At 31.6% G+C, this 23,357-nt stretch overlaps 1 protein-coding gene across 1 annotated transcript in view; it reads left to right on the top strand.

Moving 5' to 3' along the window:
* LOC116779025 (lachesin-like) overlaps positions 1-23,357 on the top strand; it is a 59,890-nt gene that overhangs the window by 23,834 nt on the left and 12,699 nt on the right. The window contains exon 2 of the mRNA XM_032673165.2: positions 23,173-23,276. Coding sequence (XP_032529056.1) covers positions 23,173-23,276 — 104 coding nt within the window. The remainder of the gene's footprint in view (positions 1-23,172; positions 23,277-23,357) is intronic.

Below are 23,357 nucleotides of genomic sequence, written 5' to 3'. Positions count from 1 at the left end.
TGTGAGTAATCCCTCCACGTCCCGAGGATGTCGCCGACGAAGATAGAGCACGATCTTCACAAATAATGTCACATGCGATTCGTTTCATACGACGTGACTCGCATCACCGCAGCGGTTGCCGTGCCATGCATAATGGAATAAATATGCTGCGGGTATGCCCACACATGGCCGTCGAATTAAGTGAACGCTATTTACTGCACGTGGCGAAACTTGCTTCTTTATGTTCCGCCAAGTTGCTTAATAAATATAGCGGTCCTTCCTCATTACTCTAGACATCTTGTAACATTTATTAAAAGTAATCACACCTTAAACTGGGCTGTACCTTAAATTTTGTACTTAAGAGGTTATAAAATCAAACGAATCATTTCTAAGTTAGAAAATATGTAATTTGAGATAAGGTGGCATCTCATTCCAGATAAGACTCAGTACAACCCACGTCGAGAACCATCTAACTCGTTACGAGCCGCCTGAAGCGAGGTGTGATACAAAATCATCAATCTTACCCGAGATTGTACTATTAAATGCCACTTCGCTCTTTTTTCCCTTCTGAAGACCAGAAACAAATGTAAAAAGTTGTGTGATAAGTTCAATTTGAATTTGTAAAGCTCCTTTCAGCGTTTCTCGCCAGTTTATCTCAGCAAGGAAAGAACGTGAAATACAAAAGTAAGAGATAGGAAATGAAGAGGCGGAAAAAGTGTCGGGCGGGGAACGAACGCGGAAAAGTTGGCGTTATCCGAGAGACAAGTTAAATCGCAATTTATTAGGGCGTACGAGCGGGCTTAGTGACGACAGTGTCTACGTGCCAGGACATTCCATGTCGCCGCCGGTGTCACTGTCTGCCCGTCGGCCACCTCTGCTAACTTACGTTCACCAAAAACTAGTCTGACAATAATACATGTTATGTTTTTCTACCCATATAAAACACGTGACTCTATGCTCAGATTTTGCGTCGTAAATAATACATTATAATTGATTAATTATCAATTACTTAATGAACAGATGGCACGTATATAAGTTTAGGTTTTGCTGAAATGCTGGTGAGACGCTCCATTTCGCAAACTCAGAAAACAACTTAAATAATTTATCTAATTACTTTACGATATATCGTTTAATTAAGAAATTGGTTGCCCTGAAACTTTGCCAAGTTATGATAGGTGTAAGAATAAGAAGGAATCTCTCTACAATTTAATTAGTAGAAAGTAAGTTTCAAAATCTTTCCAAAATAAGTAATATGTTTGTTGTTAAGTTTTATATTGAATTAAATTATGTAACGTAATTAGTTGTTTAATAATATGCAGAGTGAAAGAAGCTTGCAGTTGCACCTGTAGATATGATTAGGGTATGTACGTGCTCATGAGAGGGTTGTATTATCGCTCGTTTTCAGCCCCAAGTCTTTATATTCACAAATCCTTATTCGTACCCAACATTTATCTATTATGTTTACTAAGCCGTAACAATAACGTACAACAACAAACTTTGTTATTAATTTTTGTCACAGATTGGTTTCACATGGCTATAAAAATTATTAAATTCTAACATTATTTTGTATCAATATAAAACCTCAGTTCTCTTTGTAAAGTATTGGAAAAGTGTGCTACAAATCTCCATTCATTAGGTAGAATGGATCACCTCCAAAACAAAGGATACTGAAATTAATAAACAAATATTGCAAAGAATAAATACTTCCTTATTGCTGTAATAGTAATAATTCTGCAGTAATACGTGTGAACAATGAATGTGTTATAATTTTTTAATTATATAATTGTTTTCGTTATTAGTGGTGTTAGTTTATATTTCTTTTTTATTATATCAATGATTTGATTGTGTTATACATAATATTAATTCTCATATTTTATGAAATGTAATATTATTAAAATTAGTAGTATTAGTTTTCATCCGTCAAGTATATACAACGATGAAAGCAGACAATCTATTTATTCCTGCAACAAATTGATAGAAGTTCCTCACTGGCGCCACTTCCACTCGCAACTTTCGGAAACAAACTTTTTAATTAGTCTAAGAGGACAAACAAGTTGTCTTCTTGCTAGCGATGCATGTATCTTTATAGCAAATAGACGTTAACTTTTTGAAAGGCTTAGCAAAATTGCTGTTCTAAATTTAAAATATATTTTTTAATTTTAATTCTATATTGTCAAACTCTTGCCAATACATACATAGGATACCTAACTGGTAGTTCATAGATGGTTTCACGGGAATTCAATAACATAACAGTGGATTGTTTGTCTTATGGCGAGATGCTATAATGAATCGTCAACATGCCGGCTACGTCGCGTTGTTTCCACGTTATGAACTTCATTATCATGTTTTATTACCGCTATCGTCTATTTTACCGAACTCAACACAAGTGGGAAAACATTTAGCTTTGTATAGTGTAGCGCTAAGTGAAAATTAATTGTTCATTAGACAAAGAGCTCTTAAGAATACACTTACTAATATACCTCTTCTTATCATCCAACCGGACATAGAAGTTTAGTGAAAATTATCATTTTCGAACTAAATATAACCTGCATACTTGGTTAATACATAGACCAGAACTTATGAATTTATATGTCAATATTAAAATCAGTTTAAATTCGTTAAATAAATAAGATAATTTGTATGATTGATATTTTCTATTATTTAATTGATTCTAAGGGTCATAATTTTAAATATAACCATTCTATAAAAGTTTCATTCTCATTAAAATGCTTTAAAAGCCTTAATAGAATCGGATTGTTTGTTATCTATCTAATATCAATAAGCTCCATACATCGTATGTAGGATAGCTCGGTGGCGGGCGACGCCAGCAGCCAGGCCGCCGGCGCCACAATTATACAGCCTCCGTAAATCATAAACATCAACCCCCCATTTAATCCAAATAGTCAGTCGTTAGTCGAGCAGCGTGTGTCTAATTTGTCTCCTGAACACGAGATTAATTAACATTAATTACATGACAATATTACAAATTATTTGTGCATGCTTTTGACACAATGATAAAACTACATAATTTTTATATGCGACCACAATTTTAAACAGTAAAATATGTATAAATAAATAAATGTTATTTCACTGATCCAATAAAAATATATGTCTCTATAACATGTATCAACTTGTATGCTGTTTCATTCATCTGGTTTTATTAATTTTTAGGCCATAGTGTGCACCGGTTTCCTTAACTATATGTGCTCTGGCTGTAACAGAATGAAACATAAATTTTTATAGACCTTTCTATTTCGAACACTTTTACTTTTAATAAAAATGTTACGCCAACAACGGATGATTCGTTGGAATTGTTTCATAAAATAATAAATATAATACTAAGTTTTTAGTTTCATTGCTACAATAAGTAATATTGTAGTAATCTGAGATATTTATTAATGTTAACTTTTAAATTAAGTCTGTTAGGAACGGATACTTTAGCCTTGCTAATAAAGAGATTATAAAATAATGTCAAATGACTTGTTAAAACAAAAAGTTTATGTATTTATGTGACTCTAGTAACCAAAGAGCTGTCATCGACAATATTTTTAAAGTGCAGCTAGCATCAATATATTTCGATCAATTTGCATTAATTTCAGCCCGTTTCAGAGTGCTTCAGCTCTCACTCACTTTTATTGCTATTAGTTGCTGCGGTTTTATTTATATCCGTTATGAATATAAAAAGGATATCTTTAAAATATAAAATGCTAAATTACACAGTTTTATATTCTGTAGCTATCGAAAGTATTCTTAAAACGGATTTTGCAAATGGCGATATCAATTTATTGCATAGCATGATCTTGGATGTGACATTGAATATTATTTAATCGTTTAGGTAATCTCAAAGTTGCTATAAAAGTAGGTACATTGTTTGAAAAATTTGTGGAAAATAGCCTGCGGAAAAATTACGCAGCGAAGCGACGGCCACATGGCGCACGACGATACGCCCTACATAACTGATGACTTTCCGATGGTTATTCATTCGCCGGAACCCTCCCTCCCATTAAATACCATACAAAAACATCTTTATTTTGGATAAATGTAACTATGATATATGGTGTAACTTATATTGCAGCTCCTCATCAATCGTGTACCATAATTACTAGACCATATACGAGAATAATATTTCTCTAAAGTTTTTATTAGCGGGTCACTACTATCTGTCTGAACTGAAACTAAATTGGAGTTAAGCAAGAGTAATATCCAAAGATAGCAATTTATTCTTAGAGCGCAATCGAAGAGGACAGATGAACATTGAGCGAGCACTCAACAACAAACTTGATCGTTGAAACATTGCAATAACTCCCGTTTTGCAGTTCATTCCAGAAAACTTTGCATTTCGAAATAAATCACATCAACTTGCATTGCCTGTATATTTATAGTAAGTAGGTACCATTATCAAATATATATCATATATATCATATATATATGAGGTTTATTAATGAAAATGTCATACATTAGGAATTATTTTATCTTAACTGTAACAATTAGACAGTATTACTCATTTGGTGACCAGAATGTGTTGAGGTCACTTATTTTAGAACTATCGATTTATCGCTTTGATCACTGTAGGTTAACAGGTTGTGAAGCAAAATGTTTTATAAAAATATTGTAGGAGTGTAATGAGTCGTAGAGACTGTGGTGCACTCAACCAAACAGTGGCAGCACAAAGCAATAGCAATGACGGTTCTGTCGCTTGGTTGAATCTTGTTTTCGCCACCCAACCTTTAAATTGCAATAAAATAACTAATGATACAAATAATCATTCCTTTCAAGCGTATAAAATGACATTCCTATGACAATAATGAGTGACTTTGGTTAGTAAATTTTATGTATGAGAAATATTTTTTAACTAAATATTAAAAAAGCTTCTTTGATCTTGCACGCATATTTAAATTTAGCTTTAGACGAACAGGAATATATAAAAGACTTATAAAACGTTGATAGAATCTAAACGAAAATCGTCAGTGAGGTGCTAAGTAGCGGAGTTCAGAGGGCGTCCCACGGGAGCGAGCGCAGTCGGGGGCCTTTTGTTAAATATTTTATGAGTCTTGCAACTCAATGACAAGTCACGAATGTGTTTCTTTGGATATTCGAGTACTTTTAGTTGACTTTTTGGCAAACTATCTTCGCCATTTAATTTTTAAGGTAAGTTCCCCTCATGTGACAGCTTGAAGGCCAACATATCTATCGCTAATAATGTTAATTTGAGCTGTGTTAGATTTTATTATGAACAAAAATCTCAAGAGCTTTACATAGTTTTGAATTTATATACGAAATATTTTATACTAGCTCTTATCCAGGTTCACAAAGTCCCGTAATTTTTATAAACTTCTTTGTAAAGAAAAGGGGATTACAAAAACGTAATCCTGACCCTCTGCTTAGGTTGAAAGCAAGCTCGCCAAAAAAAGGTTGACAGAAATTACGCGGCAGACGGTTAAGCAGTCGTTTCCTTCACCTCAAATACAAATTAACTTTCCTTTAACCTCCTAAGCCTAATATTGCTGTTTTTAATTATCTTTTTTTGTTCATTTTTTGAGTCTTCTATTCCATAATAAGGCTATAAACTGCTGAAAATTCTTCTTTGTACATGCATATTTCTATAATAATGCTTTAAAAGTAAGTATAATTCTAATATTATAATTACAATGTTTACAATCCTTACAAACGAGTAGTTTTATTTGATATCTATTGACTGGTTTTGTTTCTATGAATGTTATGATGAAGCCATTGCTAGATGAGAAACGAACAGGGGAAGAATATTTTATAGACGCAGTTAGAAGTCAGATATTTCAAAGTACCGTTTCATTCGTTCGCTGAAGAGTTTCTTTACTAAAAATGTTCGGAGGCCCTTTCAATAAATTCTTTTCAAATAAATTTTCCAAAGCTGTATGAAACTGTATCTTAGTTTTTTTATTTTTATAGCGATAAATCTGTAAGAGTGCAAATGTTTTTTTAAATTTATGTGCTCTAGGTTTGTTTATAATACAAATGATTTAATTCAACTTCGTTATTATTATATTAATAATATTAAGAATATCGGGTTTGTAAATGATATATGTAAGACATGAAAAGAATGAGTGTGTAGGAAGTTTTAATATCTATTCCGATTAGATTCAGTGTCAGGAAAGAACGTAGATAGCGTCGGCGGAGCTGGAAGGAAATATTAGATGGATCGGGCTTCGAATACAAATATGGGAAGATAGGGAAATCCGATTTACCAGAAGTCCCAGACGTGTCGTTTTATCGGACTCTTTTTGAGATACATATCACATTTTAATAAGACAAGATATACAGTGTCTCTAAAGTTGTTTTAGAGCTGATTTACGATTCGTTTTTATTTGACTAAAGATTTTAAAATATAATATTTGCATAAAAATGTATTATCTATTAAGATAGTGTTGATAATAATTAATAAAAACTACAGTTAAACTTATAGGACCTCGAGTAAATTTAACTTTAAATGTCCGTTGACGCTTGTAATACCCTGTAATTAAATTCTGCCGGCTTTAGATTCGTCCCACATCTGCTAGACGTTGTTCCAATGTACACGTGTGGAATTCAACAAGTACAGAAAATGTGTATTGAAAATGCTTGTATTATTGTTTTTGTAATACGTTCCTTAGAAAACATTTACTGTTTTCAGAAGAATAGTAAAAACTAGATTTTATCAATAGTGATGAAACTAAGTGTAATGTTCTGGCTATGAAGCTGAAACTTAAAAAAACTTCAATTATAGCAACCCAAATGTATTATTTCAACTTTGAAGTATATTTTTTTCCAAGATTTAACAACAGTCAGTTTTAAATAATTACAAATATATACACCAGAAAAGTCATAAACTTTGGCGTCCAAACAGTATCATATTAATCAAATCATGATTTTCCCTCTGTTAACAATTTTATTATTAAATTCTTTTCATTGTGACTTTCATAATTTCTAAAGATGAAGTCTGGAGACATCCTGCGCGGTTTGTTCCGATGAATTTCACAACTGGAACTGGTCTTCGGTGTCTTGTTCCGCTGCGGGATTGTTCTCACTAATTAAATCTCGCTGGGGACAACGCGGTTTCAAAACGACCGCCTCTTAATTATTGTTACGACTCTTAACACTTGTCTTACCATCCCTTCGTTTAATTCAGAAATTCTTTAAACTTTTATGGTGTTATAAATTTATTTAACGTACTATGAATGTTAGGTCAAAGTTTTGGAAATAGCTCCGTGTTATAATATATCACAATTTCTCTAAGCCGAACTAATTTTAAACTCACTTTAGTGTTTGCATCATGACTACGTATTAGACGTAGATTTTATATTGATGAGCATGTATAATCAAAATTTTAAAAACGTTACTTATATCTAATCGCTTATTAAAGTTCGTGAAAAATTTATTTATAAAAGGGTGTTTATTTAAATATGGAAAGCAAAACATCTGGCTTAACAGCCGCTTAATTATCCATAAAATAAAAGACTTTCTAGGATCACATAACTTGTATCCAGATTTAGATCATAAAACACGTATACGTTTACAGAATAAATTCTTACATTATTTATTTCAGACGCAAAATATAAACTTTTTTATGAGATATAAACGAGAAGAGTGATTTTATATATTTCTTCTCGCTAAATTAGTTGTTTGCGGTTCTAAATTTACACAAACAGATAAAGCCGTGAGCTCGGCAGTGCGGGTCGTGGTCTCCAGTTAGCACAAAGGGCAGGAGCTGTACGGACGGAAAGTTTTAATATCCCTCCGATTAGATTCAGCCGCAGCCTGGGACGAACGGAGGGGTTTCAACAGAAATATTTTACTATTGAACACAAATACAAATTTCCGAAGATAAGTCGGAGACGCACCGGATTACTGGACGCTACGTTTACGTTTTATTTCCTTTTTCGTCGGTTCTACGAGTTTCACTAAATCCTGAGAAACTGCCGAAGATTTACTAGTGGTGCTTAGGATTTTATGGCGTTTTGATTTCTCTTCCTTTTATCTAAATTGCCGTGTATAGATTTTGAGTATAAGATAAATTTATTGAAGACCATATTTTCTATTTATCTCTATATTTATCTAAAATTTTAGGTTGTAATAAAATTGGATATGAATCAGTTTGGTAGATGAAATGTTTTTATGATAATTTGATTAAAAAATTCTAAAGGTAAATTAACATAAAATTTTGTAATAAAAATTCCTACTTCAAAATTGCCCTCCGTAAAGATTATTTTTCGGCTGTCCGACCGCGTCTATAGAGTGAGGGTGAGTCCCGTGGCGCACGAAATGGGGAAGATTCTGAATCCATATTCGATCGACAGAATCTGCACTGAGCCGAACTGACAAGATGCCGATCTATTTTGCATTTATATAAACAGCTTCCACCTTTAATATACGGCAGTGACAGTTCCACTGCTTCGTGGTATTTCTTATTTTTTCGCAATTATTCCGAGCGATATTTTACTTTCATAAGCAATTCTGATATAATATAATGTATAATTGTCCATCATTTATAACAGGTTATTTGTCACTATTTACTACCCATTTATGTGGTGATACTGACAGGAAATGGGAGGCGGGAGGGTGCGGACTGGACCTTCATCAAGTGGTTGACTGGTATTAGAGCGTGCAATTGTTCCACTGCGTTACATTCCACGGCTAACACAACACATATTTCACTCACAGATTTCTCGAATTAGCTGAACATATTAAAGTTTTATTTTAGTTTACATCCTTTATTGTTCTGTTTGCTCATGTTCTGAATAATTTACGCCATTTTATTGTAACACTCCTTCTCTTATTTCACACAATAAATAAAATCCCGAAAGACCTGTTTGTATAAGAGGCATAATTACAAATCACTCTTGGACAAAAAAATCTCATGTTTATGCGAAGCGGGTACGTGCCGTAAAAATAATTCGACGCTATTCGGGGATCGTTTGTAAAACGTCACGCGTAAAACATATTATAAAGCCAATAAAACGTGTTTACAAGGGTGAGTGGAGCGGTCGCGTTGCGTTGCCTCGCGATATCCGTAAACATTTTAGCGTTGCAATAAATTTAACATTATCCTACTCACAAGACATTCTGTTTTCTTCCGACCGGAGATCAGTTGGTTTGCGGGTGTAATCTGGTTGACTCGGATTTCCTTATAGGGATTACGCAATTATGTTTCTTTGGATATTCTTCGTTTTATTATAACAATTTTATTCCTTCTGGATTTACAGAGACTTTGTTTATTTATACAAATAATAAACATCAACATAAAATTATATATAACATACTTTCGCCAAATATAAAATATGTGACTGGGAAAAAATGTTCGTGTTTATTAGGTACATATTACTTTGTACACATTTTTGAATACATAACTTTTAAATATAAGAAAATATTTTAAATATGTATATAATGAAACTTAGGTATTTATTGATCCCGTCCGACAGTTTCAACCAAATAGTTGAACATGTGCTTAAGTTATTTATGACATATTATAAGCAAACTTAACGTATAAAATGCAGTAAATTCACGATTATTTACTAACACAATACATTAATCAGACCGAGTCTACACTGCAATGCCCTTTTGCAACGCTGATCCACTTTTCTACGGATGCGAGATTAAAGGGGAGAGTAACAAAATGAGAAATGGAACGATTTCAGGACGCATTGTTGGCCGACCGGCCGTTGTCGGATTTATGACAAAGAACAGCCGGATGATTCAATCAGGCTAGTTCTTTAGTTTGTTATATTCATGTTACAGTCGGCATCTACGAGACTTATTGTTATGAGCCCGTTGTCTTTTTGTATGATTTATACATATTTAGGGGGCTTTGTGGAGATATGTATCTATTTGGTGACGTAAATTGGTTTTATTTTAAGTAGTCGCTCATAGGAAATATATTTACACTTATAAATTAGTTTGATGCATATAATTTTTTGAAATAAATATTTTTTTTATATTATCATATTATGCTTTATACGAGTTGTCTCTTTATATTTTACTTCATTTTAAAAAGGGAAAACTAAATATAGATGGTAAAAATGAAAAAAGAAAAACAATAGTGGATTAATATATGGAACCAATGGATTACGTTACAATTTTAGTAAACTTTTCGTTATGTCTGTTGAAGCCGCAGTATTAATATGTAAATTCTTACTTGTGTTGTATCTGAAAACTAATGCAAAATAATTTAATATTGTGTATAAAATATTGGACCACATGTATCTTTAGGTTTTTCCTTGGATTAATAATCACATTAGGTGGATTAGGAATTAGTAACATTGCTACACGTTATAAAAATTGTCAATGTTTAAATAGAGTTTATTTAAGAGAGTATATTTTAATAAAAGAGAGTATTCGTCAACAATACATGAAAATTGAACATTAAATTATATAACTTAATAATTATTACCATACAAGATTAAGTTATTACCATTTTTCGCAATCGAATTGAATTTTATTTGAATGAGGTGAAACAATAATATATTATTAACATAAATAATAACTAAGTTTCTAACGTAACTTCGTATTTTATATAAAAATGTTAATTTAATATTTAAATGAAAATTTAAAAGACTTAAGTCTTTTGATTTCTAACTTTTGATTAGTATTCTGTTAATCATAACGTGTAATATATATCTTTGTAATATCGGTAGTTCATAATCACAGATATCTAATAAGATATAATAACATGTTACCAATGCAAATAGATTCAGAATTATTTTTTTGTTTAAAATATTATTTTTATGTTATGTCTACATTTAAAACTTCACTAACCTCTGCTTTAAATTAAATAATTATTAGTATTAACAAGTTTATTAGTATTAATAAAAAAATTAAGTCATTTTGTTCCTCACTGAACCTTTTTAGTTTCTATTTTGTATCGACTCTGGGTTGTTTGGTTTTATTGTAGTTCTTATTTTATAATTTTTCTTTATATTTTTAGTTTAACGTACGTACTTGAGTAAATTAATCGTTGTTTCCTTTTAATGTCTAACTTGAATATTTAAGAAATATAATTACCTTGACTTACTTTTCGAAAACTTGTTTTCAAAATTACCCACTAACATTTTTCATTTATAATTATGTTATAAAACAGGACTAAAGCCTTACTATTCCTTTTTAACGGACTTCTACAATAAAAATAAAATGTAGTCCTATTTATCATATTCTATGATAGATCGCAGTAGAAGAAAACAATCGACATTATAAAAGGATTATTTAAAGTCTTAGCGTTTTTTAAGCGAACCTTGCTAAATAGTCTTGTAAATATAAAAAAATTAATACACTTACATACATATATATTAAAGAACAAGAAAATAAATTAATAAAAAAATCAAATTCACCAAATAAAGCCTTCACTGAATTTAAATGTTTTAATAAGAACATACAGAATGAAAATTTTCTTGACATGAGCGGGATTTAATTCAATCTCCGGAGTATCGCGTTCCGGTTTCACATCATTTTAAATTTTCCTATACTCTTACTATTACTACTATTTCATATTATTATTTAATTATTAACTCAACATTGGTATGACGTCAAAAATAAACAAGAATCCATTAATGATTTCGATAATTTAAAACGCAACACAACAATAAATTTAATAATTTAAGAGCTGAATCTTCCTAATAACGTGGCGATTGCAAAAAGGGGCAAAGTTTCAACAAATAGGTATTCAGCACAGGGGTGTAATTTACAATTTAAATATTCTTAATGTCTCCAAGTCGCTGTGGGTTGGAAGGAGGGGGGGGGGACACTTCCACTACATCAATCACTCGTGGACGCTGCGCCTGAACATTTCTAATTATTCTCTTGCTTTGAATGCGCATAACGCTCTTTATTGACTCGCGTTTGAATCTCTTTAAGTGTCATATGATTTTATTGTTTCCCATGATATAAACTTACTCACGGTATCTAATGTTTTCACGTGTACACATTTAAATGAAATAATTTTTTGGATATTAATATATATTATATTTATATCTTCATAATCCCGCGTTTCGATTCCTTTACAGCAACAGTGTTCATGGTTGGTCGTAGCGTACGCTAAATAACGCAGTGGTATCTGAAAACTTAGTTTCATTTAAACTCATATTTTCTATTAGGATACATTGTCAAAATTAATAAGAACGTTAACATTCCAAGTTTTCAGTACGGTTATATGTATATCTGTAACAGTATTATGGGTAAAAAAAGTGTCAAAAAAATTATATTAGAACAAAAGTTTTTGTGATAGGCAGCTAATTAAGTCAGATTTATTACTGAACCAGTTTTTTTAAATATATATAAAATTCTGAAATAAATTTAACTTATACTGACAAAGCTTATACGATAATGTAAGCACAAAGTTTTAGTTCCTTGCACTACATTATTATCTTAAAGAATTTCTCAACACTGATATTCACAATTCCAAAAGGAATTTACAAAAGATTTTACAAATTCCTTACAACAGACCTACTTCAAAACACCGCTTAATTTGCATACGTATAAGACACTCACAAGGAATGTTATATTAAAATACGCTAACGTGTACCGTCGGCAAGTCAGTTGATTACATGACAAGTTGGATAATCTGCTCCCTTTTTGCAGGTGTATTTTATTACTGATGTTGTCTCATATACGAGAATACGCTCTGTGTGTTTATCTATTAAAGTTAATTCAAACGCGTTTTGCATATTTTGTCTGGTTATGTTGTTCACAAATGTAGCTTCAGTAAGGAGAGGCTTGTCTCAAGAGACACTTCGACTCGAGAGCCGCTCCGTAAGGTGACAAGCCCTGTCTAATCTAATATCTTATTAGTTTTATAGACAATATACTTTATAGCGTCGTTCTAAATGCTCTGTTAATTACAATATGTCAATAATATTGTATATGTTTTTGTGACGTAATTACATAGAATACATGTGTTAATTTATAATAAAATTTTACTATTCATATTTGATATTAAGCAGTCGCCAATAAGGGATCGTATTTATTCATATCCATAGTATTTCTAAACATTTTTGAGTATGTTTTTGTAACACTCGGAAAAGCTATTATTGTAAGTTGATCAGTGTAATTTAAATTAATGCTAGAAATTTGTTAAGTCTACGGGCTACGCTATACGTAAATCTATACCAACAATCTGATATCTTCAGTTCATTGAACTCTCTTTATTATCCATGCGTTCTGTCTCAAAGATGCAAGCCCTGATCCTATTTGTGTATATCAAATAATATACAAGTTATATTAGTTACTGGTATTATATAATGATATAACAAATTTTAACAAACATATTTGAATTATAACGGTACGATTCTATAAATATATTGTAACATTCAATTAAATGTATTTTTATCGTCGAATACATTTTTTTCTTAAGGAAATAAACAAATAAAATAATAAATTCCATAACCACCATAAAAACCGCCATTCACACGAGCCTTAGAATGAAACTAATTGTTATCGGTTATAAATAACGGATTCTTCGGATATTTGGGATGACATTGGTTTTTAATAATTTTTTACGAGCGTGTTAAATGTAGGGATGTGTTGTTGTTCATTCCTTCGGAAATGTGACAAACATTTTATGTGAAACGTTTTCGTGTATTAAAGCAATGAACGTTGCCAACACGTCTGGGTACAATGTACGTGTTTACAAGAAATCACAGGAAACACCAAAATCTACCATCCTCCTCTCATTTCATTTTTACGTACTGTGAACGTTTGAGGCCGGTTTGAGGGTAATTCTTGTACTAGTGTATTAGTTCATAAACTACTATTGATACGAATAAAAAGATGTTTAAAATGTAGATAATACAATAAATATTAAAATATCTTCATACTGAAAGAGTAACTCCCATCGCCGTATAAAATAATGAATGATTAAAATGAAAAACTTGTTTCCTGTACGATTTTGGCTAGATATCTAATTTATATATCAACCAAAGGCGCTCGTATCTCACTTACATCTACACATCGAAATTACATCGAATTAACTGTGGGAGATGGAAGAGAATAAAGATTTTTATTTAAATGATATCGTCTGACTAAGCCGGTTGGTCGATAGACACCAGTTTCTATATTCACAGTGTGACTTCGTAGGCGTCATGAATACCTATGGCATCTCGCTGGCATTATCTGCGTATTCGGTAATGTATTCAAATATGTATCAAGCCCGCACCATGTTGCCGTTGTTATTTTATATCATACGCGTGATACTACATCGACTTTATTTTACTTCGATTCAACAGTTATTTATCGCCAATAGTGTGATTGTCTTTGTAAATAAACTTTATGGTTCAAACGAGGCATATAAATGTGTAGAATATTCAAGAATCTCTACTTATCAGTAATTTCTTTTATAAGGTATGTAATTCATTGCAACATACAGAATTCTTAAAAACATATTTAGTAATATATAACAAAATGCGCTAGCGCACGTATTATTAGAAAAATTGTCTCACTCGGGAGTCATTTCTTTCCGGGCTTTCAGCTCTCAAACGGATATTGATTACATGCTTGTAAGGAATACAAATGCATCAAGCAATGTTATACGTCACACAAAACTATCCTTTGTGCTGACAGCCCACATTAAAGTTTTCGTGGGTATAACTACTAACTAATTTAGGTATTGTAAAAATATATAGTATTTATTTTTCCGATCAAAAGTATATGAATAATTAATTCATTAATTTTTATTTTTTATGCATCAATAAGTAAATATTATTCTTTTATTTAATGATCTAGTATTTATTATATCAGTAGAATGAAAGAAATACACGTAACTAGCAGGTGCACTTCAGCAAAGAAAAATGAAATAACACAAAAAGGAAAAGTCGTGGCTAGGAGGGAAGGGGGGTATACAACTGGGGTGAGTCTTTCGTGGAAAAGCCAGTTTCCTTTAGTGGAAATAGATAACGATCCGCTCCCGACGACAGACGTATACGTAATACGTAACTGCACTAAGCATCGATCTACATACTTGTGCACAGTCGCATATCAAAGATATCTAATACGGCGGTTTTCTTTGCTTGAAAAGAAGAAATAACACTCTTCAAGTTTTATTTTATGAAACTATTTGAACCAAAACTTGTTCTGCAGATAGTGATTACCAGTTTAAATTATTTATTAAAATAAATATAATATAACATTTTTCTTTAACTATATAAACGTAATACTCAGAGCAAAATCTTTATGATATGATCTAAATTCTAAAACATGAACAAAATTAAGAATAAAGTAATTATAATGAATGTAATAAAAAATAATTAGATCTAAAAGCTAACATTAATGAATCGTTTGAGTTAAGTGGCTTTCTGTAAACAAAGTTGCCTTCGTAGCAATTATGTGGCAGCAGCACTCCGTAGTCAATATTTGTATCTGAGTCGTAATGATTGTTCTGCAAGGGGTGCCAGTCGCCAGGTATCCGTGCCGGGGCACACTGAGCCTAAGGAAACATACAAACATATGTCATCAATCGATTATGGTTATAAAAATTTAATGGAACAAAAAATTCCTAAAATTTCTTTACGGCCTACTATCTTCCACTAAAAATTAAGTTTTTTTTACTGCTTATAACTTATTTCGGCATATTTTTTGAGATTTAATTATCATGCTAATTATATAATATTTAATTTATAGCGATGAATTTTTCAGCAAATTTCATGTCCAAAGTCTATAAAAGATCTGGTTGCAATCAACTGTAAAATCGTAAATGTTTTATTCAAATATAACATTTATTCTTGCTGTATCTGTAACAAAATTAACTGGATAAAGAAATGAAATATTTGAAATACTTTTTTCTGTATAATGTGCGGTAAACAATAGCATTAAAACACATTTTCCGTTATCAATAGTGTGATAGTGATACAAAAATATATCTTCTCATCATTTGTATGTAATATACCGTATCTCTGCTCCGTGACGGTGAACTCGCTCGACGGACTCGTGACCTGCATCTATTGAACTTGTTCAATTTGAATGTGACAGGCAAACGACATTATTTACCTCAAAATAAAATATAGGTTTCATCTATCATTGCTACACGTTCCATTGTCTACTTGTTTGGATAATCAAATCTTATTTGTATTCGTAATACTTATATTATACGTTAATAATATATATGACATATTTAAATAATATAGCTTGATTAATTGTTCCCTAAGTTTAAGTACCAATTTTTAAATATTGGTTTTCTTTGCTTAACTTAAATTAGCATTTCTCTATAGTATCAGCTGCTGGTAACGAATCGAAGTCCTTGTAATGAATATATGTAGATATTTTGAAGTATATATAGATAATTTTTTATCTTATGTTTAAACTAATAAATGTTATAAAACTCATATTATTTGATAATATTTATGTATCTCTCACAACAAAATATACAGACACAACAAAGAACAAAATTACATTCCGCCAAAATTACAATAGCAGATTGAAATGGTTGGTCAGGTCTAAATTAAATTTAGATCCAAGCTGACTATTGAACGTATATTTGACTTCTAATTTTCGTAAAATATATTATGTTTCCTATTCTAGTATACGTACTTATTTGAAATGTTTTGTACACAAACAATAAACAACTACCTGTGCTATATTATTCTTTATTTGAAATAGTGATAGATACTATCAATAATTCGAAACTATTTATAATAACGTACAGACAAGAAAGTTTATAATTTTGACCTGTATGCGATCTAGGTTACTGAATTTTTATCTTTGATTTCATTTCCAAACGGTTAGATCGCCTTTTACTTAACGATGAAGAAGCGAAAAAGCTTTGACTACATGTATGTACATATATCGATAGTTTCGTGCCTTGTTTTTATCAGTCTATCTTACGAGTATTGTATTTCAAAACTAGAAAGTCAGATTATCGTTTTTAAATAAATTTTTTGCTACTGACTTTTAAGTATTATAAAAATATGTATTATGATTAATATCTAAAAAAATATATATATTACAATCTTATTTCAAGAACACTAAATGCTTGAAAATAATTATGTTACTTTGCAAGTAATACGCGAAATACAGCGTAGTGCAAAGAGAGTAACAAGATGAAGTAGATTTATATATCAGTCTAAAGAATATAGTAAATAAATATAGTAAAGCATTACGTCTCCTTCTGCGTGTGCTATTTTATGTGTACTATGACGGACTACGAGGAATAAGATTTGATATTAAATTGAATTTGTACAATATCTGAAGATATTTTTCTAAATTCTTCTGCTATCCATTAATTAATTACATTTTTTACTCAAATAATATTAAACGCAAAGCCTAATCACAACTTCGTTTGCATGATTTAATATAGTTTTTCCGTTTTAAACGATAATGAAGAATAAGTTTTTGATGTTAAATGTTATAATATTCTCGTCTCTTCATTACGGTTATTGCATTGTAACGGAAGCTTCCACTTAGAAATAAAAATGTGACCAGTAGAATTTTATTCCAGCATTAAAGTTATTCAAATACAAAACGTCATCTCAATTGTTCCAGTGTTTTAAGTTTACTGAGTATCTGACATACATTGAATTTATAGTACTGTAATATTTGTTAGTAATTTTTGTAATACTCATATTTAAAATGGGGCTTAGTCCATATTTCTTTAGGTCTTACGAGTAATTTTCTTTAATAATGTGTAATTGTTGAGGTGAATTGGTATTAAACAGAATAATTGGTATGCGACTTTTGTTGAGCTTTAAGCCCGGTGCATGACGGCTAATGGGCGACATTACCATTCAAGTCGGTAGGTTAGTGGTAACAGGCCCAACCGCCTTGTGAATATGCAAAGTGGGCTACGTTAAATATTGAACTACCCTGTTGTGCTTAAGTGTGCGCCTAAATTTTGCCAATGTATGCATTTAAATATAATTTGAATTTTAGGTGACATTTGTTATATATATACTATATAAGTAGGTAGGTATATATACTTCTTGAAAAATTTACCCACATTACTTTTTAAAAACGCAAAGAAGAAAATTCAATCGAAGTTTCCGTCTCAATATTTGTTCAACATTGCCGTGAATGTGATTCTTAGTTTTATTAATTTTAAGAAAGAAACAAAATTTAAATTAGAATTTTAAATGTTAAACTATGATGTTTCTTAAAGTATTAGTTGCTAGATATAGAGGTTAAAGAGGTTAAAAGTAATAACAAATAATTTGGTGAAATAAAATTGAAAAATATGTAATAAAAAGAGTATATAATATAATAAAAATCTCTATGTTTATCGCAAAAGGACATGATATATAATACTTTTTTATCTTAACAGCAGTTTTTACATTTCAACTATACATTTTATAAAAATATATGCATAATTTTAAATACGTAATAAGCTAATATAGAAAAAGAGCGCAGACATGTCATTGCAAAAATAGTAGTCAGAGGCTCCCTTGGTATTGTACCCGAAATGACACGTGAAAGGCGTCGAGAGTGCCGGGTTGCTGCCTCTACAAAAGGCTTACAGATGCGCGTTCCAGAAGATTTTAATGAGGCAACGACTCTGTGTGATTTTATCGCGTATGCCGTAATGAGAAATAACCAAGCGACTCCTCTTTGACTGCACTCATACGCAGTTGCTATCAGAAACGTTACAACACATCTGTTTCGCGTGAACTTGCAATCTACGTCCATAATACAAGTGAACATAGGTGTATTATTAGCTTCATACATTTTTATATACCCAGTTATGTTTTATTCAATATTTTGCATTCAACGTTTTAATACTTAAATTAATCTTATAACTGTTTAAATCCTCATTATAAAATCTTTCATACTTTGTAATAGCAATAAAATTTAACGAGGTTTGAAAGTTAGAAGGTCCGGATATACTGTCCAATTCTCATCAATGCAAATCACGTTGTCGACTCGTCAACCCAATTACTAAGAAGTGAATTTAAATAAAGATAAGTATCGCCCTCGAGGAGACAATGCTAATAGGAGGTGGAGGCGTTATAATAGGCTCCAACTGGGGTCTGGCGCATCGCGGTAGGTGCTTTAATTAGATCTCTCGATTTACGCGCCCGCCAGCCTTAAAACACTTGTTCAATTAGTGATCAGCTTAAGAAATCTTATTATGTAAAACACCAACACTTTTGGATGTGTTTGATGGTACCGTTATTTCTTTATTGTTGTCATATCTTCATTTATTATTCAAAATAAATGGTTGAGCTTTATTTGTATATTTGTTCGTGTATAACATTGGAATTCAAAAAAATATTTCATTAATTTTCTATACCAGACATAATAGTAATTTATTTTTGGTTTTATTTATAAACTTTCACGTCATATCTTTTGAATAGCGGAGATTGAAAGGGCGTTTCTTGTAAGCGAGTTTGACAGTAGGGCGATAGGGGCGGCCCGGCTTGTCAACATCTGCTACCACAGTTCCGTCTAAGTGACCATGACATGACCCTGCATTTACGGAGACGCGTGTCATATCTTAACTAAGTCTTTTTAAAATAAGATTTATGAAAATATCTCACATTCACTACACTCATTTAATGATATAATTTTATATAAAAGATTTCATATTAACGAGATTATTTATCTATAAACCAAATAATGAAATTTTATGACATTAATGAGACCATCTTTCAATTCATGTCACATCATATGTATTATACTATTCTCATTTAAGGTTGAAACTGTGTTGTGGTCGTAATAAAAACAAATAGTTATTCCGACTCAATGCGTTCACTGAAGGATAATATGTTACTTTATTTCTATTTTCTGTATTCACTCAGGGTTTATGTATCTCGAATAGTCACGTTCGTCCCAGCTAAGGGTAGGGCATACAAATAAGTGAAAGTCCGAAACGGTCCCCACTCCACACCATGTTCTTTATCTCCGGATCTCTTAAAAGAATTTGATCGTGTATGAGAATATTACAAGCAACATCTGTGCCAAGGGACAAATAAACTTAAACATTCGGTTTACTTTGAGGCTTTCGAAATTGGCGCTCGGCTTCAGGAAAATGGAGTCTATTGCATCCGTCTATTTACCTCAAGATTTTTCTACTATCATTTTATGGATAATGTTAACACATTTTGACTCAACTCTATACTTATTATATTTTTTCTTAGTAGTAAGTACTTATGCTGGGCATGTGCTTGAAAAAATAACGATATACTGAATACGTGAATGTAGCACTGAATATTACTTAGGTAACGTTGAATTTGGAATATTTCCAATGCTCGTTTTATTAAACGAAAACTGGATGCGTTGCGTAATAAAAGTACTGATCCTAATTGATTGGATTTACGTTACGTTACGTTACGACGTAGATATGTCTGCACATTTCTATGTGGTGGAGAAAAATAAAGTGACATATCATTTCATGGGCTATGCAAAAGAGTTTGAATTTAAATTTATAAAAACAATAATTTTGAAAATTAAAACAATAAGTTTTTGACAATTCCGATATTTAGTAAAATCATGCATAGCAATTATCCGATATTTTCAATAACATAAAATTTTCCCTAGGGCGACAGTATGAGACCATCGTATTCAGAAACCCTCTTGAAAAAAAGATACGTTATTTATCATTGTGTCATAGGAATTATAACGAGGTATGCGTATCCACAATCAATTTAGCAGGCGGGGAGGCTGTCAATTTGCGGTCGGTTTGAACCGCGCTCTACTCTCTTGATGACTTCCGAGTGACCGCCTATGATTTGCATAAGGGCCGGATTTAATATCAGATTATGTCCCAATTGGGTTTGCCTGATGTTACAAATTCGTTGCTAGTTATTTATACATCCATTGTTATGAAGACAAAAATTATATAACCATCTTGGACAAAATTTATAATGCTTATTAATTACTTCGAAACGTATATACATAAGCAGATTACAGAATATTCAAATGTAATGTCTCAAATTGCAATAATTATAGATACGAGTAAGAGAGCTCCGTCTCAGTACCGATGACAAAGGGATTACCCTCCCCGCTCAACCGTCTGCGGTTTCTTAATTAACCCCTAAATACCCTTGTATGCGCCAACGTGCGGTGTGTAAGATTATTGCTAACGTTACCTCGGTTAATTTTAATATAAGGTATTATTGAAACAAACAGAACTTCTCGTCTCGTCGCTCTCATTAACTTAAATTTACTCACACACAAGACTCATTGTTGGGGTTGTGAGATGTTCAGAGTGTCTTTACTTAATTGCATGTAAATATTCGGTAGGTTATTCAACATTTATTTAACGTACGTTAACGTATTGACAGAATTCATTATAAGAAATAAGTCAAGAATAAGCAAACAAAAAAAACGTTTGATATTAAAAATTACCAATAATATGATTTATTATTCTCTTTTATTCGATTGTACTTTGATCTGGGGGAAGATATTAAATAATGTTCTCAATTAATGAGAGAAAAACACATCCTTTGAAATATGAGAAGCAAGCCGATTACAAGATTAGGGTATGTGTTTATGCGATATACTCTTCGAAAGTATTAGGCATGCCATAATGAACTTAAAGAGACCGGGTGTAATATTACGGCTAAGATTAAATCAATACATTCATACTTCGTCGGAAGTATAGAGATAATAGGGTGCGTTGTGTGCCAATGCGCGATTTACATCAGTTGAGTCAGCGCAACCGGGTAGAAAATGGAGCATCGTGCTTAGCTAATACGATCAGGCGAACAAACACGCTACACAGCTTTCATCTTCACTCAGGTATCTCAAGTAAATATATGCACGAGATAAATTCAAGTATTATTGCTGTGTTAACACCACTCATTAGACACGGAAGGAGTAATAAGGAAAGCATCCATCAATATATAAAAACAGTACATAGACAGCTTGATGGGATCTGTAGCGTTTTTTAACTTGATAAAATATTATTTGCTTGTGAAGGAAACGTCACGATAAATTACACGCAAATGTACCAAGGGAGTTAATAACATATTTGAGTAGCAGTTATGATAAACCGCTTATGATACTAATCCCATAACAAACATTCATTTTATTGATTCATTTACATTTTTTATTTTGTCAACATAAGTACTTTCCAAGAAAGTAATGGTTAGCTTGAAGGTGTATAAAAGAAAAAACTTTTTTTATTAAAAAACATAAGCATTTGTTTTAATTTTGATACTTTATAAAGAAATATCAAACTATACTTAACATAAGTTCAACGTGGGAAATTATTGTTGCTCTACACATAACATAGTTTATACGAATGATATAAATTTTGAGTTTGGTTAGAATTATGTTAAATTGATTATGTTATAATTTATTTACATTTGTAAACAATTATCTCTAAATTTCTATTTCTCTCTACGCAATTGATTATATTCAGTACAAGATTTAACATAATGATAGTTTATAATGATACGACTATCTATAATTTATCAAACCACTTGTAACTCATACTGCACCAACGGAAAAAAACCGACCGTTATAAGCGTAACTTTAAATTGCTTTATTTACATAAGATTAGTCGTAATAGGATAAAAAATTGGTTCAGAAATTATTTATAATATATATTTTTTCTACTAACCTACCTTAATATACATACTTAATATACATATTTATACTTTATCATTTTTTAAAAATGATGTTACTTGACAAAATGTTAAATAAAATTAAGAAAAACAGTTTGAACGTGGATGTGATACGTAAACAGCGAGAACTATCGCCCTGAGCAAGTTTATTCTACAAACAGTGCGGTGCGGCGTCTGTATACTGAATTTGTGACGAGCTAACTCCACGACCGCGTCTCGTCGTCTCCTCTTACAGATACTATCCACAAAGAATGACAAATGTTTACTCAGTAACTGATAAAAATTACAAGCTTCATGTCTACATGACTTTCCCTTACTTAATGTTATGTAAACATTGAAATTCATTCCCTAATACGAATTCAGGCGTGAATTTGTAAAAATAACAAAGAGAGCTAATTTGGAAAGTCGAAGACAAACGCATTTAAAATGGGTAGAGTAGAGCAGCAGCCATCTATCTCGCAACTTGATAAACGACGACATTATTCCTTATCGCCCACTCAATTTGTTTAAAAGCGTTCTGCTTTGATAATTTGAACATTACAAATCGTATCTTTTGACACAAAAATGTCCCTATAACTGTTACGTCTTACCAGTTTCATAAGCCTTAGGGGACGGTGAGCATAAATCATTTGTGAACACGCAATATCTTTAAGTGGTGTTAGACTTGGCTGTAAATTTTTTCAAGCTATTGTTTATTTTTCAGTTGTGGAGGAACCGGAATTCACCGATGTCATCCAAAATGTGACAGTTCCGGCCGGCCGTAGTGTGCGATTGGCATGCTCCGTCAAGAATCTTGGTTCTTACAAGGTACAGTATGGTATTATGAACATATTAAAAACAATCCTACTTATATGATAAATGCGAAAGTTGGTGGGAAGTACGTATATG

Source organism: Danaus plexippus, chromosome 6 (assembly GCF_018135715.1).
Source record: "Danaus plexippus chromosome 6, MEX_DaPlex, whole genome shotgun sequence".
Taxonomy (NCBI): domain Eukaryota; kingdom Metazoa; phylum Arthropoda; class Insecta; order Lepidoptera; family Nymphalidae; genus Danaus; species Danaus plexippus.
This window is presented reverse-complemented; position numbering and strand designations above follow the sequence as displayed.